This window comes from Lissotriton vulgaris, chromosome 2_1 (genome assembly GCF_964263255.1).
Source record: "Lissotriton vulgaris chromosome 2_1, aLisVul1.2, whole genome shotgun sequence".
Classification (NCBI taxonomy): domain Eukaryota; kingdom Metazoa; phylum Chordata; class Amphibia; order Caudata; family Salamandridae; genus Lissotriton; species Lissotriton vulgaris.
In genome coordinates, this window is record NC_141687.1 from 309,551,830 (window position 1) to 309,567,978 (window position 16,149).

Below are 16,149 nucleotides of genomic sequence, written 5' to 3' on the forward strand. Positions count from 1 at the left end.
TGACGCAGTCCTTTTATCCAGAACTGCTAATGGTCTTCAAACTTTACTAAACTCTTTCTTCACTTTTATGAAATCCAGAGACCTGAGTATAAACAACTCTAAATCCTTCGTAATGAAGGTTGGCCAGGGAAACAAAAAGCCAAATCGTTTAAATGTTAATGGAGTACCAATCCCTGTAACAAATACATTCTCCTACCTTGGAGTCCTGTTCGACCATCGATTGAACTGGGGACCCGTAATACAAAAAAAAAAGGGAGAGGTAATCAGGGCAAATGCGTCAATATTTGATTTCTCAAGAAAAATGGGAAATAGTCCAGTTGCTGCATTACTCCAACTTTACCAGGCCAAGAGTGTTACTACTGCATGTTATGGTAGTGAGATATGGGGATACGTCCCACTAGGAGCCCTAGAGATAGTTGAAAACAACTTCCTCAAGCAGTTACTAAGAGTCCCCAGGGGAACTGCAAATTTTTCTGTACATGAAGAACTGGGTATCCCTTTTTTATGCGACAAAATGGCAGTAAATCCCCTAGTATGTTGGCTAAACTGTTGGTTAAATGACAACATACCACTTACTCAGCTCATACTGAGAGAAGCGCAAACATGGGAAAATAGGCTGAAGGTTCCTTGGATAAAGTATCTGAGTAATTGCTTTACTGATATAGGGCGACCTGAACTTTTCTTAGCTCCTGAATCCATTACCAAACTAGATGTTATTTTTGTGACGAAGGCTTTTATTTCTTCCAAATACCTAGACAGGGAGACTGGTGAAATGAGGAAAGACAGTGTACGAAATCATGTATTAATAAAAACAACCCTGTTCATGGAACCGTACCTAACATGGCCAATGTCTAGTTATGACCGCTTTTTATTGTAAAGGTTCAGGCTGGATTTATTTCATTTACTTCTGGCTGTGCCCAAAGGATCTCATCGTGGACAAGTGTTGCCGGCTTGCGGCTGCGACGAAAAGTCTCCGCAAGATCTGGCACACTTTTTATTTTTTTGTCCTTTTTACAATATACCAAGGAGGTTATATTTAAAACCCTGCCTAAAAAAACTGAACTTTTCTCAATTCAGACCAGCACTTTATTATCTTCAGCTGCTAAGTTGTGACTGTACCCTGTATGTATGCAGTTTTTTAAAACAGGCAATGAAATTTAGGAAAAGTATGGAAGGATAATAGTATTGTTAATTGAAAAGATCTATTTTATGTCCTCTGAACACGTTTATTTATCAATCTGAATGTTTAATATGCCTGCAACTTTTTGTGAGAATCTCTTTCTTGTTAAGTCATTCTTTTAACTGTTTTTTTAATGCTAATATGAGCTAATATGTGTATAATGTAAAATGCTTTTATGGTTGTCATCTTAAACAACCGAATAAAGTTTTCTTGACTTGACTTGACTTGACTTGGTCTGCTACTAAGACCATTGCCAGAGCATTCCCCACAGAATTCGAACTAGATGAGGTTTTTGGGTACAGGAGTTCAGTTTGGGGATGTTTTTGGTGCATGCATGTTCATCTAGGCAGATATACCGATTTGTTGCACACTCAGCCCAATATGTGCTTACAGTTCTCAACACCAGGGTTTCCTTGCAAGCTAGAAGTGCATATCTTTAACCCAGAATCAAGGTATGTACATGCAGGAGGTAGATCAGATGGAAAGGTGCTCCGCCTGGTGGGAGTTTAGTTCCCGGATTCCAAGCAGGGAATGTTCTTGGAGAGCCTCACTAAAGTCCCTTACAAACCTCTCTTCATAGCAGGAGACTTTAATTAGGTCTTCGATGTGACTCTGGACAGATATCATCCCCTGCTACCAGGTTCACTTGTGTGCACTCAGGCTGAGAAGTTGCATGCCTGTTCAGCAAAATTGGACCTAACAAACATAAGTAGGGCTACACACCCAAGGAACAGGGAATACTCCCACTACTCATCCATTCATGCCTGGCATACCAGAATTGACCTAGGTTTTGGGTCTGCACACCTTCTGGAATACCCACATGGCAGTTAGACCAGCGACCTTGGAGGATGAGGCATAAAGAGCAATGACAGAGGATGAAATACAGCAATTGTTTTAGGTTAATGCCAGTTTTAGCAGAGATACTTTGAGTGAGTGGAAACTCGTCATGGTTTCTATTCAGGGCATGTGCATCAAGAACACAGTAGAGATACAGAAAACATGAACATCTGCCAGGCTCAAAGGCGTATGTTGGAAACCTGAGACCAAAGGGAAGAACTGCCAATGATAAACTGGTAAAAAAGAGGAGATGCCACCTCAGGCAAATACTAACGTCTCATATTTAGAAGGAATATATGGCCTTGTCACATTCAGAAGGGAACAAACCAGGTCACCAATTACACACCTGGTCAAAGCAGAAACTTCACACAATGTGATCACAACTATTCATCAGCAATTGGGCCTTTTAGCGTGCACAAAAATGCACATAATTGACATATTCACCACATACTGCTCACACCTGTGCAATATCAGTACAACAGAAGGCACACCTACCAAAAAGCATGGATCAGGAAGGCAGGTACAACTTGTCTTACAAGGGACCGGACTGGGGATCTAGATGTACCATTATCACTGGCCACAATTAGCTTAACCACTCATCAGCTGCTGTCTGGGAAGGTCCCAGAGAGTGTCAGTCTCCCCCTAGTGTTCTAAAAAAAATTCAAAGATCGCTTGGCATCTTGTTTGTTGAGTATTTATGGGGCAGCAGGAGAATGGGGCATGCTGTCTCCCTCATGCCCACAGACGTTGACCACCATGCTACCAAAAGCTAGATAGAAACTTTTGTTATACTGCTTGTCTTTCCATCCTTTATCATTACTACGCCTAAACAGTAGGATTTTGGGTAAGGTACTCCCCAACCTGATCCCAGCATTTGTTCCCTTTCTGGCACATCCAGAACAGAGTGTGTGAAAAGAAGATGCAGATTCGTGTTTATTCAGGTAGGAGCACCAGCATTTGCAGGCTGTCATGGATGGAGACACTAAGGACGACAAACATGCAGCAGTGGTTTCCAGGGACATGAAAAAAGTGTTTGACACAAATAGCTGAGATTACTTTAAGACACTCGAGGCTGTGATATTGGCTAAAATGATCCTAACATGTAACTGTGTGCTTCATGGAGGCTCTACGGTATGGGTCAAGGTAGGATGGGTGGTGTTTACCCCCTTCCAGATAAATAGAGTTACAAGACAGGGCTGCCCCTTTTCTATGCTCTTATTTGCATTAGCAATAGAACCCTTTGCTCAAAATGTAAGGCATTTGAGAGAGAAGCATGGGATTGAGCTGCAGGATTATATCCACATACTATCAATGTACACAGATTGTGTGCCATTATATACCAGTAAAGTTTTGAGGAGCCTGTATGTGTTTCTTTCTGAAGTTGAGGAGTAAACTAGAGTCTCTGGGCATCAGATTGAAAGACCAGAATCCTGTAGTTACCCAGTGGGCCACAAAGGCAATCTCTTTATTTATTTCAGCCTAGGGCTAGAGGTATCTAGGAGTGATCATTTACAGGCACAAACACATGGTCTGAAAGGGGAACTGGCAGAAAGCCTTAATGGCCGCCAGTGGTGCAATGCACTTCTGAAAAAAATCTGTTGTGCTTACCAACATTCCGATCTTTTTCACTCCCCCTTTTTCAAGGAACCAAACTCATTCCTCACAGAGTTAACTTGTGGGTCGGGAAGGTGTAGGGTGATATTGTTCAATCTTTATCTCCCAAACGAAGAATGGGGACTTGGCGCCCCAGGCCTGAAGTAAATCTGTTTTGCTGCACGGTTTCAATGGGTCATCCCGTGGCTGGATTCCAATGCTACCAGGAGGCCCAAATTTTACAGGAGGCTCTGAGTGGTGTCAACATTGCTGAGCATCTGTTACATAAGGTAAACCTCATTTGCTCGCAGACACTGAAAAATAGTGCTGGTGCAGATACTTATGAACAAATGCACAGTAGAGGTCGTATGCACTGGAAATTACACTGTGGTCTTTGCCTCTGTCTAGGAGGGTAAGAAGCATGGCAAGCCATTTACAATGGTGGACGGTAGGTATCACACAGGTAGGGCATATATTTGCCTCAGGCCTTCTAACAACATTCACAGATATGAGAGAAGAGTATGGGCTCCCTCACATACAAGTGACAGAGCTCTAGAAATGCTCAAGTCAAACTGCTACAATTTAATTTTCTTCACTAGATTGATCCGGCATCAACTAGGCTGTACTCCATGTTCCTGATGGTAGACCATAAATGCCCCAGATGTGCAGCAGTGGATGCAACATTTTATCATTTCACATGCTCATGGCTTCTGTTGCAGCCTTTCTGGTGGAATTTCTGCATGTCACAAGATGTCTTCTTGGCTTACTAAAAAGGCCTAAGGTAGATAGAGACACCTGTTGGCTCATTTATTAACATTAGCTGTGGCCACGAGAGACATTGCTATTCATTGGAAGTGAAACCTTGCTCCCTGGTCCTCAAATATTGCAGAGAATTAGGGGTCCGGGTTGAAGCAGAAGATTTGGTGAGGCAAAAGCTAAACTATAGATACGGAGAGGGGCAAGAGTATCATGGTGGGACATTGTCGTATTAGAACTAACTTTAAAATCTTTTTTTAAATTATGTTTTTATTCATTTTTTAAATTACAGTGTAGAACAGTGAACACTGGAGCCCTTCCCAGGTTTGGCACATAGATTAATGTAGCATATTTCATGTTAGGCGTTGTAAGTCACAGTGTGTACATATTAAATCAACAAGACACATTATGAGCATTACAAGGATAGCCAACGCATTTTGCAAATTGTAAAAATTGCAGTAGGATAAAGCAAGTGGACTCCCACTGTTCAGGGAACAAGGAAAGAGAGGAGGCAATAAGGGCAAGTTCAGAAAGTGAGAGTGGGAAAAAAACAACAATCCAACAAGATGAGAGCTCTTCAGTCCATATCATATTATTTTTAGCATGTTAAGGCCGTTCATGTACAAAACATCTTCATATCGTTAAACAGTGCCACAAAACAATACAAGGGTGTGTCCTTACCAGTTGGGGACAGACATGCAGCCCCATTGGATCTCAGATACGCTGCAGAGCGAAAACTATCAGGCGATGAGAGTAAACCGGTAGGAGTGTTCACGTGCGAGCATGTGCGGGGAGGAAGGAGGTCCAGGGAAGGATGTATGCTTAGTAAGTCTATGAACGGCTAGCGGTAAGTATAGTGATAATCACTGTAGTATTGCTTATTAGTGCAGCTAGAGTGCCTGCTTTTGATATTCAGTACTTTCAGGGTGGGCGTTCATCAGTTTTGGCTTCAACCACAATTAAGTATGTTTCCCATTTCTCACCATCCGGGCGAGAGTCACACTTCATGCGTAGTGTTCTTTGGGGCAGATTTATGAGGCCCTTGCGCCACGTTTACGCCGCTGTTGCGTCACGCAAGGCGGCGTAAACGTGGCGCATCCCTACGAACGATTTACAACGTGACGCATCTAGGCAGATGCGTCACGTTGTAAAGCCCTGCGCCGCTTGTGGGCGTTCCGGCGCAGGGTGGGCGTTCCGGGGCAGGTGCGCCTCGCAAAAGTGGCTGAGTGAAATCTATGAGATTTCACTCAGTCACTTTTAAGCCAATGCTGCGTCAAAAGCCTGCGCCTGCTTGAAGCAGGCGTAGGTCTTGACGCAGCATTGTTAAAATGGGGCACCCCCGAGCCTTGCTGGAGCTGCGTCGCGTTGCGACGCAACTCCAGCAATGCGCCACATTTCCGGCACAGATGCGTCACGCATCTGTGCCGTTTTTGCACCATGGTGCGCCGCATTAAAAATGCGGCGCACCATGGCTGGCGGAGCTGTGGCGCACTGTGGCGCATGTTAACTGGCGCATCCCTGGGGATGCGCCAGTTAACATAAATCTGCCCCTGAGAGTTTTTGTTTCCGCTCTAGTCCAGAACGAACTTTGCAATCTGATGCAAAATTTCTTTGAGCCCCTCAATCTCTTAACATCAAAAGGAACAGACTGATGTGTGTTTCACTTATAACTTTGAAATTGTACGTTTTTTAACTTATGGGTATTGTGTCTATAAACTACGTTTTTTGTATCAGTGTTAGCCGTATAGTCCCAATGTAATGTACATTATTTCTCCCACAGTCCAAGTTTTTTTTTATTGATATGTCCAATTTTTGTATATTTATTAAACAAAACAATAAAATATATATTTAAGAAAAAAAAAGAATAATGTAGAATGCAAAATGTGCCCCCCTACCAAATAACCAGCCAGAAATAAAAAAAATGTATAGGCCACAGCAAATCAGATCAGAGGTACCATAAAATTCTGAGCTAATGACTGAAGTAATTAAATCAGGAGATATTAGAATATTGTGTATGCTGGTTAATCGTAACAGTAGCGAGACCCCTTCACTGGCTCGCACAGTTCAAAAAGATTGCATTAAAGAGCAACCATGTTCCCAGAAGTATATAATAAACACCTCCATCCTCAGTATTCAAAATATATAGCATGCAATTTTTAGGTCTGACTTTAGCCAAGACCTTTTGATTTTTTTCTAAAATTATATGTCTAATATACTTACTTAAAGGACTTTCAGACACTTCTCTTCATCCATTGGTCTGTTGTTTTGTCATTCTCAAAAGGTAGTTCCCTTTAGTGCCAGTGCTTTTGTTTTTACTTTCTATTTATTTAATGTTGCCTTTCTGTTTAGCAGGTAGCAGGACCCTTTTGATGTACAGGGTACATTACAGTTTTTTAAGTCCTTACTCCTGCCAATGCTGTTGTAATTCCTTTTGGTGTGACATTTATTTATTTGACTGCTGTTATTTCACAAGTCTCAAAAAGTTGTGGAGAACAAATCATTTTGAAAGACAACAGTAACACAAACAGCAACTCAACAGACCTCTGAATATAAACGCATGAGTTTGCTGTATCTTTGCAAATTAGTTTGTCTGTTGTTTTTTCTTTCTTTCTTTCTTTCCTCATTCTTTTCTTTCGTTCCTTTTTGCTTACTTTCTTTCTTGCTTTTTGCTTTCCTTCTTTCCTTCTATTTTCTTTCTTTCTTTCTTTCTTTCATCCATTCTTTCATTCTTTTTTCCTTCCTTCCCTCGTGTTTCCCTTCTTTCTTTCTCTCCTTGCCTTCTTTCCGTGCATCTTTCTTGCCTTCACTCTTACTTTCCTTTTTCCTTCCTTCTTTCTAACGTCATGTCTCCCTTTTATGCCTACTATCTTCCTTTTCTTGACTTGTTCTTGCATTTTCTTCTTTCCTTCCTATTTTCTTCCTTGTTTCGTTTTTCATTTTCTTCCCTTCCTTGCATTTTTTTTCCTTTTTCTTTCTTTCTTTCTTTACCTTTTTTCTTTCCTTTCTTCACTATTTTCGTCCATTCTTACTCTTTTTCTTTAAATACTTCTTACTTACTCTTATTCTTTCTTAAAGGTTAGCGGCAATGCCAGACTAATTGGCTTTTTAGGTGTGTGTTGGCTAAGACCATTTGAGTTTACTAAAATTATGTCTATAACACAGTTCCTTATAGGGAGGTTCCAGACAGACTTCATCCATTAGTCTGTGGTTGTATTATTAACATTTTTATTTCAGCACACTTCAGCCATTAGTTGACTTCACCATGAGTTACATCATGCTGCCCTTTCCCATGTTGAAAGAGGCTTGTAAATCTGCCCCTGAGTTATTGAAAAGTTGAGTAGTGGAAACCCACAGAGCTGTGAAAGGGCATTTTTGTTCGCCTTCCACGAAAACCTTTTAAATGTAATTCCTGCCTCCAAGAGACATTTCGAAAATGTCTCTTGGAGGCAGGAATTAGATTTAAAATAATTGGCGTTAGCGCTTGCTTCTGTAGGTTGGAAAAACGCATCGCACTTGCCACCCAATTTTTCACATGTTCGAGAAAGATTTGACTTGTGACAGATTTTATTTAAAATTCCAGTATTTTGGTGCCCAAGCAAGGTTTACCGTAATTACTTGTTTTATTAATTTTTTTTCTGTTCATTTTGGGAGTCTATTCCTTCATGAAGTTCTAAATGTATAACCCTTTTTGTGCCTTTATTAAAGTACCTCTCTTGGAACCCTAGGTAAGGGAGCAGCTAATATCCGTTTGCCATGTTTGTTAAGGAGGACATTTCGTTCAGTCGGATAATTAATCAGTTACCATAAATCCCTGCCATGTGAGCAGCAGATTAAAACCTCAGCCTTAGGACACCTCACCCTGGAGGAAGTGATTTTCAATACTTTGAGTTTCTCATAACTCTGGCTATTATAATAGCTGATATTTCACGGAGGTTGTTTGCCGGGTTCCCATATGTATTTACGGCCAGATTCATGAAAGACCCGTTTTGCGAGTCTGAAATAGCGATTCATAAGGAATTGCTATTACAGACTCGCAAAACGGGATTCATGTAGGAATCGCAAAATTAAATGCGATTCCTACAGATTCCTTATTTGCGATTAGGAAATTGCTAATCGCAAATAAGGAATAACTCCCCATTCATTCCTATGGGCCAAAAGGCCCATAGGAATGAATGGGGAGTATTCCTTATTTGCGATTGGCAATTTGCTAATCGCAAATAAGATAGCGATTTGAAGGGTGCCAGGGGTGTCCAAAGGACACCCTGTAGCACCGCTTAAATGCACATTTCAACAGGTGTTGCGCACACACATGTCCAAAGGACATGTGTGTGTGTAACATGCAACTTAGAAAAATGCTTTTAAAAGCATTTTTCTAAGTTTTCGCTATTTACCACAAGGTTTGACCTCGCGGTAAATAGCGGCCGAAAATTGCGAATTCGCAATTTTAAAATGTTTCAAGAATAGCATTTAAGGAATCTCTAATAGAGATTCCTTAAATGCTATTCCTCGCAAATTTGCGAGTTTCTAAATAGCGAATTTTGCATTTGGGATGATGAATCCCAAATGCAAAAAATGCACTCGCAAAGGGCCAGATTCTCAGAATCTGGCCCTTTGCGAGCGCAAATATGATTGATGAATCAGGCTGATGGTGCTGGATAGATGGTGTATTCTGCGATTTTCTGTGCGTGAATTTGGGTTACCAGACTGACTCTATTGCACGTCTCTGTTTATGTCTTCAAGATCTATGGAAGCAGTAACCTGAAGCGTGTTGGTGTCATACTGCAGAGGGGAATCCTCCTCCTGCTGCTCATCTGCTTCCCCTGCTGGGCTCTCTTCATCAACACCGAGAACATTTTGTTACTGGTGCGACAGGACCCAGAAGTAGCGAGGTCAGCCATGATTATAATTAACAGATTCTCTTGTGAAGTTATGTATGAGTCTGAAAGATGCTGCTACAAAGCTCTCTGTTTACCAATAACTTCCCGTAATAATCAGGCATAAGTTATCTTCCTAAAACAGCATTTTCAGTTCCAAGTGGTGGGTCATGGTGAGGCTTTGCCTCACTTTCAGTTAGTGGCTAAAAAGGCAATTTCCGTTTGGCTTCTAAATTAAATAGACTACATACTATACAATCAGATGCCGACTGCAATGATGAGCATATCCCGGGCATTCCGCCCTTGATTCATGAGAAGTACGACACGACAACCAGACCAAATGGGACAACAGCCTGTCCTGATCCAAAATAACCACGCCCTGAGAACGACCCAGGCCGGATGGCCATGTAAAGGGAGCGAAACACGTGTTGGCTGTCACTATTCTCTATTTACCTGAGAAAAAGTCTCAGACAAAAGCCACCGCATAAAAATATCACAAATGAGCAACTGCATATTGGAATTCTCTGTGTGCTGAACTACGATATTACTTTGTCCTGACACTTTCCTGATACTATACAATCAGGTCTGATTTTGCGCTTGCTAATGATGGGAAAGGATGCAGCATGCAGTTGCTTTTTAAAAATATTTTTTATTAGGAAGGGGAGGCAATGTGGGCTATGGGCTAGTAGAGTTGCTGACTTTGGAACTAAGGAACCAGGAACCAGGAACCATATTTACAACGAAGTGACGAAGTGTGACGTTAGCCTTCCTGGCTTAACTCCGCACTCAGCCACTTCAGAAACTCACGGCTGCACTATACTTACAGCAATGTCATGCAGCCCTGCATTTCGCCCTGTGCTGGTGCTAAACTTAGCAGCTTAGCGCCAACAAAAGCACCCTTCCACCATAATGCAACGGTGTTTGTGTTCAGGGGAACGATGTTTTGTACCTTTATGCTTAATGCAGCGCAGCACACATAGAAGTTGCAAAACACAATTTGTTTCATTATTTAAGTGCACATAAACAACCTATGGCACTTTGCTATTTCTGTTTGTGCTGCACAATACAGCACACATGGAACAGCTACAACCAGGAGAATTAAAGCATTTCTCTTTTCTCGCCTGTTTAAGACCAGGGGGTATATTCACAAGCCCCTATCGTCACCACAATGTCACTTTCAGTGACGTTATGATGGCTATGGCGCCTCACATTATTTACAAAGCAGCGTTAAGCCACTTAACGTGGCTTAACTTTGCCTTGTAAATAAGGCCCCCTTTCACGCTATGCTTAGCATGAAAGGGAAGGGTAATGGATGTTGCTGTCAGGGTTCCACTGCAGCACCCATTGATTTTGACTTTGCCTCCTACTTACAAAGGAGGCGTAAATAGGAAGCAATGTCAGAATTAAGACCAGGAAAAACCTGGTCTTACCCTTTTCATGTGTGCTGCGTTATGCAGCACACATAAAACCAGCAAAAGACCAATGATTGTTTATGTACAGGTAGGTCCCCCTTCCTGCACACAAACAATATATTTTTAAAATGCCGTTTTGCAACTTCTGTGCGTGCTGCTGTTGTATAATGTTTTAGGACCGTAGTGTAATTTTCCCGATTCATGCCCTTATATAGGTATAAATCACCTTGTCCTTATATAGGCATAGAAATCATAACCATATGTAGACATAGCCCATGCAGTCCAAATACGGCATGGCTACTTCCACTAGTTCTGAAAAGCCACAACGATTTCTTGGAAAACTCGGTTTCAGCGGTTAGGGACTTCCCCTTGCTTGAATATGGATTTGTCCAAGAACTCATGGAGCTTTTAAAGAACTACGATTCTTTGATGACGTTATTATGTCAAACTCTGCACCTTCAATGTATAAATATGCCCACACTTGCCCTAGCAAAGACACAGTGGTTTAGAGCAGTTCGACTTTCTACTTGCCCGACGCATCTCGCTACAGCAAGTGCCGAAGGAAGCCGACCCTCCAGCTGACGCACTGAGAGAGACGCTGTCTTTTCTCTTGCCAAGAAATCCAGCTCCAGTGTTTCCAAGCTCCCCCGTTTTTTCGTTTTTTTTTGCAGAGTTTTATATAGCGCGAACTTGACCCGAACCGAATCGGGTATCAGAGCGCTTTACATAGCACCAGTTACATTACATGAGGTGTTACGGGGTGTTGGGAAATTGAGTCCCGAGACAGAGAGATACCAGACCTCCTTTACTCTAAACCAAGATACGGAGCTGATTAAACCCTAAGGGAAATCTTGGATAGATTCTTGGCAAAAGAATACTAAACTTATGCTACACCACACTTACTTCTTCCCTCATACTAGACTTAGGTTAGGTACATCGGGGTAGGCGTATTTTGGAATTGGAAGCACCAGTTGAGTACTTTTAGTCTTTATTTATTTATATATGTATTTTATTGCTTAGAAACCATACCATGCTTTTACAGTATTATTTTATAAAATTTTTCTTGCTGTACGCATTATACTTTACAGCCAGTATTACGATTGTGGCAGTTCATTTCTTCTGCAAGAGAAAGAAGACTGTTCAATAAATACTTTTATTGAAAATGCCCATCTCTATATTTAGCGCCAGGAAGCTTCGGCGACAGTGCGCTTTACAAATGGCACCTAAGATAAGATAAGATATATTTCTCTGTACCTCTGGTGAAACGAAGCATGCACAAATGACTGAGTGAAATATCTATCTATTGTTTCCACGACTCTGAAGATACGTTTTTATCTTGGGGAAACAAAGTTGTCATGTTTATGCGGTTGTCAGAAACTAATCCCTTCTTGTGAATTCGAGAACGTTTCTAGTGACCTCTGAGCTAGCTGGCACTCATAATTAAGTTTAATATATTCGATAGCGACCTAGTAGACATAAGTCCTACGTCACATCTATAGGATATATTATTCAAATGCCCAGAGCCTATTGGGAATATAGGAACTACAATACACTGCATTAAGCAGCACACATAGAAGTTACAAAGCAGCATTTAAAGATTGTTTATGAGCAGAAAGGAGGACATTGATGGAATTTTTTATTTGACCAGTTGGTTGAGCGGTTTCTGTAAACCAGACCCCCAAGTATTTGTGTTATGGGGCTGAAATGATGGTCATAGCGCCTGTATGGCAAGTGATTTGCTTTTCGTGTTTTTGTCTTCCAAGTACCAGAATCTTTGTTTTTTCCGAATTAATGATTAAGTGGTTAGAGATACAATACATATGCAGGCTGGTCAGTGCACTTTGCAGTCCTACTTTGGTGTGATCCATGATGGCAATGTCATCCGCTTATTGAAGTACATGTAAGGAGTGGTGGCCTAGTCGAGGAGGGACAAGACAGCTGTTGCAGAGAGCTTTGCCCTGATCCAATGTATAGAGATTAAAAAGTAAAGGGGTGAGGACACAACCTTGCTTCAGACCACCGGACTTGCGGATTTTAGCCGACAGAGATAGGGCGCCTGTTTTCACGTGTACTCATGTGTCCGAGTACAGAGATACTATAGCCGTTAGGAGTGTGGATGGAATGCCCTAGTTTGCCAATTTCCTCCAAAGGGTATGTCTATACACTTTGTCGAAAGCTGCTGTTAGGTCAAGAAAACAGCAAAAGAGAGGAGGTTGGGTAGTCTGTGTGGCTTGGTGGCTAAGAGCTGATAGGGCTCTTATATTGTCAGAGGTAGCTGCTCCTCTCCGGAGGCCTGTTTGAAAAAAAGGTACCCGCTCGTTTTCTTCTGCTCAGGTTTCCAGTTTTTCCAATAAAATTCGAGCATATGCTTTTGCCTCCAGGTCTAACATGGCAATTAAACAATAATTATTTGGATTCAGGAGGTTACCTTTTTTGTGGATTGGGCATAATATTGAACCTCTCCAGGATTCAGGTGTCTGCCCAGGGTGTATGCAATATTAAATAACTGGGTTAGAAGCTCGGCCCACCTATCTATGGCGGATTGGCAAATCCCAGCAGGGAGCCCATTTGGGCCAGGTGCTCTGCTAGCCTTCATAGATTTAATACATTTTACTATTTCCGTAGAAGAATTTGGGGCTTGGTGTTCTTCTGCTTATGGCCTGGCGGGTTCCAGGGCAGGCGCGGCTGGTGACATTTGAAAGTGGCGGGGCGTAAAAGTTGTGGATGGCGCACTGTGGCGAGCAAGCTGAAGGAGTCCAAAATTTCAGAATGTAACGTCTCTAGAAGCAACCCGAACAACAATATATTGTTCATCAGACATCATCTAAAGAGATATCCGCCGCTAACTAAACGAATATACTTTGTATTCGATTCGTCGTCAGACAACACTTCCTGTTTTAATGTGTGCTATCAGGCCAGCTATACGAACATCCCAAACCCTAAACAATAAGCATTGGTTTCTAGGCGCGGTTCTCCTCGACCTCGACTCAAAGACAAGAGTTTAGAGAAATTTGACCAATGGGAGCCTCTCGGTTTAAGGGCCCGGTGGGGAGCAAGCGTTTAGCGTAGAAAATGCTCTGTGTCCATAGGGAATCTGGCTCTTTCAAGGCTAGGACTGTATGAAATGTTTGTAAACCCGCAAAGTTGTTCAGTGTTCCTGATTTTCACCCTCAGCAAAGTTTACAATTCCTAACAGGAACAGAAGCTCACACCGGCTGCAGACTTCGCAATCAGGGGCGTTACGTAGGCATAGTCCTTTCAAAGGCAGGGGTAAAGTCAATAAACTTAACTTACCTTCCTTCCCGCCTTCAAGTTCCGACTCCAGACTCCCGAGTTCCGACTCCCGCCGCCATCCTGTTCTTGAATTTCCCATGGTGCTCGTCGTCACGCTCTCGCAGGCACCCTCCCTCCCCATCACCACCACACACAGCACAGCGCTGTGATTGGTTCGGCCGGCTGCCCCAACCACGTCATTTCTCTCTGTATGCTGCAGCATACAGAGAGCAGGGAGAGTAGGAGGGGTTACTCGAGGGCAGGGGGGAGCGGCTTGCCCACTGTTCTTAATACAGTTAATACTGTCTGTTTGGACAGCCTCTCAGGCTGCCCAAACAGACAGTATTAACAACAGTGGGAAAGCCACTCCCCCTGCCCTCGAGTAACGTCGCCCACTCTCCCAACCAGGAACTTCTGCTTTCTCGCCGTGCGAGAAGGCAGAAACAAATGGTAGTTATCTATAATTTGTTTCTGCCTTCTCGCACGGCGAGAAAGCAGTGGGCGGCGCCCAAACGCCCCCATGGAGGATCCGCCACTGTTCCAGGGTAGCTGAAGGATTGTGAGCTAGAAACTGACACCTCACATGGTTCCCCCACACTATTGCTGATATTGCGTTTACCCTTGGTGGCCCAGGAGATTTTAGCCTATTGACATACTGCTAAAACCGGTCTAGGGATCCTTCCTTAAGCATTACAAATATATTTTTCCATTCCTCCTTCTGGTTTGCATGTTTTAAGGCCAAGATTTTTGTGTGTGCTTTCTTTCGCTCCTTTGCTGCTGCTAAGTTTCCAGATGTTAAATTGGATTTAGGCAAACAGGTTCTCTGCCTCAAGTTCTTTCACTTGTGGTTAATGCTCCATTGCTGTTGAGAGTTGTTGTACTGGCTAGGATGTTGCTGATTTTGCTTTTGAGGTCCTTTATGTACCTGGAGAAATACGACCAGTGTTCTAAACTTAAGATCCCAAGGTAATAGGATTTGGACCCCTGTTTGGTCCTTCGCCCAAAGTGTCCTATCCTCGAGCCATTTTGCCACCTGGGGCAATTGCTGAGGAAGCCACTTGATTTTCCTGACTAAGTTGTTTAGTTCATCTCCTGTTGAAAGACCTAGCACCTGACCAGTATCAGTTTTCTGGAGGTTTAGGTTCGGACTTATGACCAGAGGATTGTGGTCACTTTCTCCATGAGTTACTATGTGGAAACTGTGGAGATTGCTTATTTAGCAGCTTGACATGAAAATGTAATCAATTGTAGAATGTTTTTTAAACGTATGGCGGGTCTCATTCCCCGTCTTCGGCTGTGTCTGGTCTGATGATGTTAGCCTGAATATGGATAGCGGGCCGTTAAATTGAATTTGTTCTTTTGACTTTTGCGCAGCGTGATTATGATGACCCAGGTATTTGGTTTTGAAGTCCACTGCTAATGCGATTTCATGGGTTGGATAGTTTTCAATAATTTCTTTTATACTCGTGCACAGGGACCCCAAACAAACTTTGCACCAAGTCCTCAAACCACACACATAACCCAGAATTCCACAAATAGGTCAAACTACATCCACCTCACTTTGATACACGGTCACCATAGAGCATCCAGAAGTCTGAGTAAAATTTGAACTCTTCAAAGTCTTGCTAGAAAAATTTGGCACTATGGAAATTATACAAATGGAGTAGCTACTTACTCAACCACGTAATGCTCATAATATCTCCAATGACTCAACACAGCTGCAATGATCTGTATTTTTCATCTCTGTTTATGCCACCTTGCACTTCGTCCTTGTTCAGGTGTGAACTGGCAGCCCTATTCCAGAGGAGATCCAGCTCTATGGAGCATGAAGCTGAATATTCTCATCCTGCTTTCTAGTCCCTCTCAAAGCACAGCTTTTTAGATTATTGGACCAGCTTGTATCCACTGCGTTGCTGTGTAATGCTCCTCTGTTTCTACTGGCTGGACTCCAAAGAGCTTATACCCTGGTTGCCCAAACCCAGTGCATTCCTGCGAAGAAACTAATTGCCAAAATAACTAGGTAGGGCATATAACTAAAAAACTCTCTTCATTGATTCGTTCAAGCTTTCATCTGCCTACTGATTCACTCTGGTATTCACCAACTCGTACATCTATAATATCACACAAACTTACCAATAAATTAAGAGGCACTTTCAGTTCTAAGCCATGCGTATTTGCTTTGAAATGCTTGTTTTCCATCAGATTAGCACTAAGGGCCTTATTA

General features: G+C 42.4%; 1 protein-coding gene across 1 annotated transcript in view; it reads left to right on the forward strand.

Moving 5' to 3' along the window:
• Positions 1–16,149, forward strand: part of LOC147730243 (multidrug and toxin extrusion protein 1-like) — a 574,971-nt gene that overhangs the window by 185,855 nt on the left and 372,967 nt on the right. Inside the window, exon 5 of the mRNA XM_086955004.1 lies at positions 9,107–9,255. Coding sequence (XP_086811130.1) covers positions 9,107–9,255 — 149 coding nt within the window. The remainder of the gene's footprint in view (positions 1–9,106; positions 9,256–16,149) is intronic.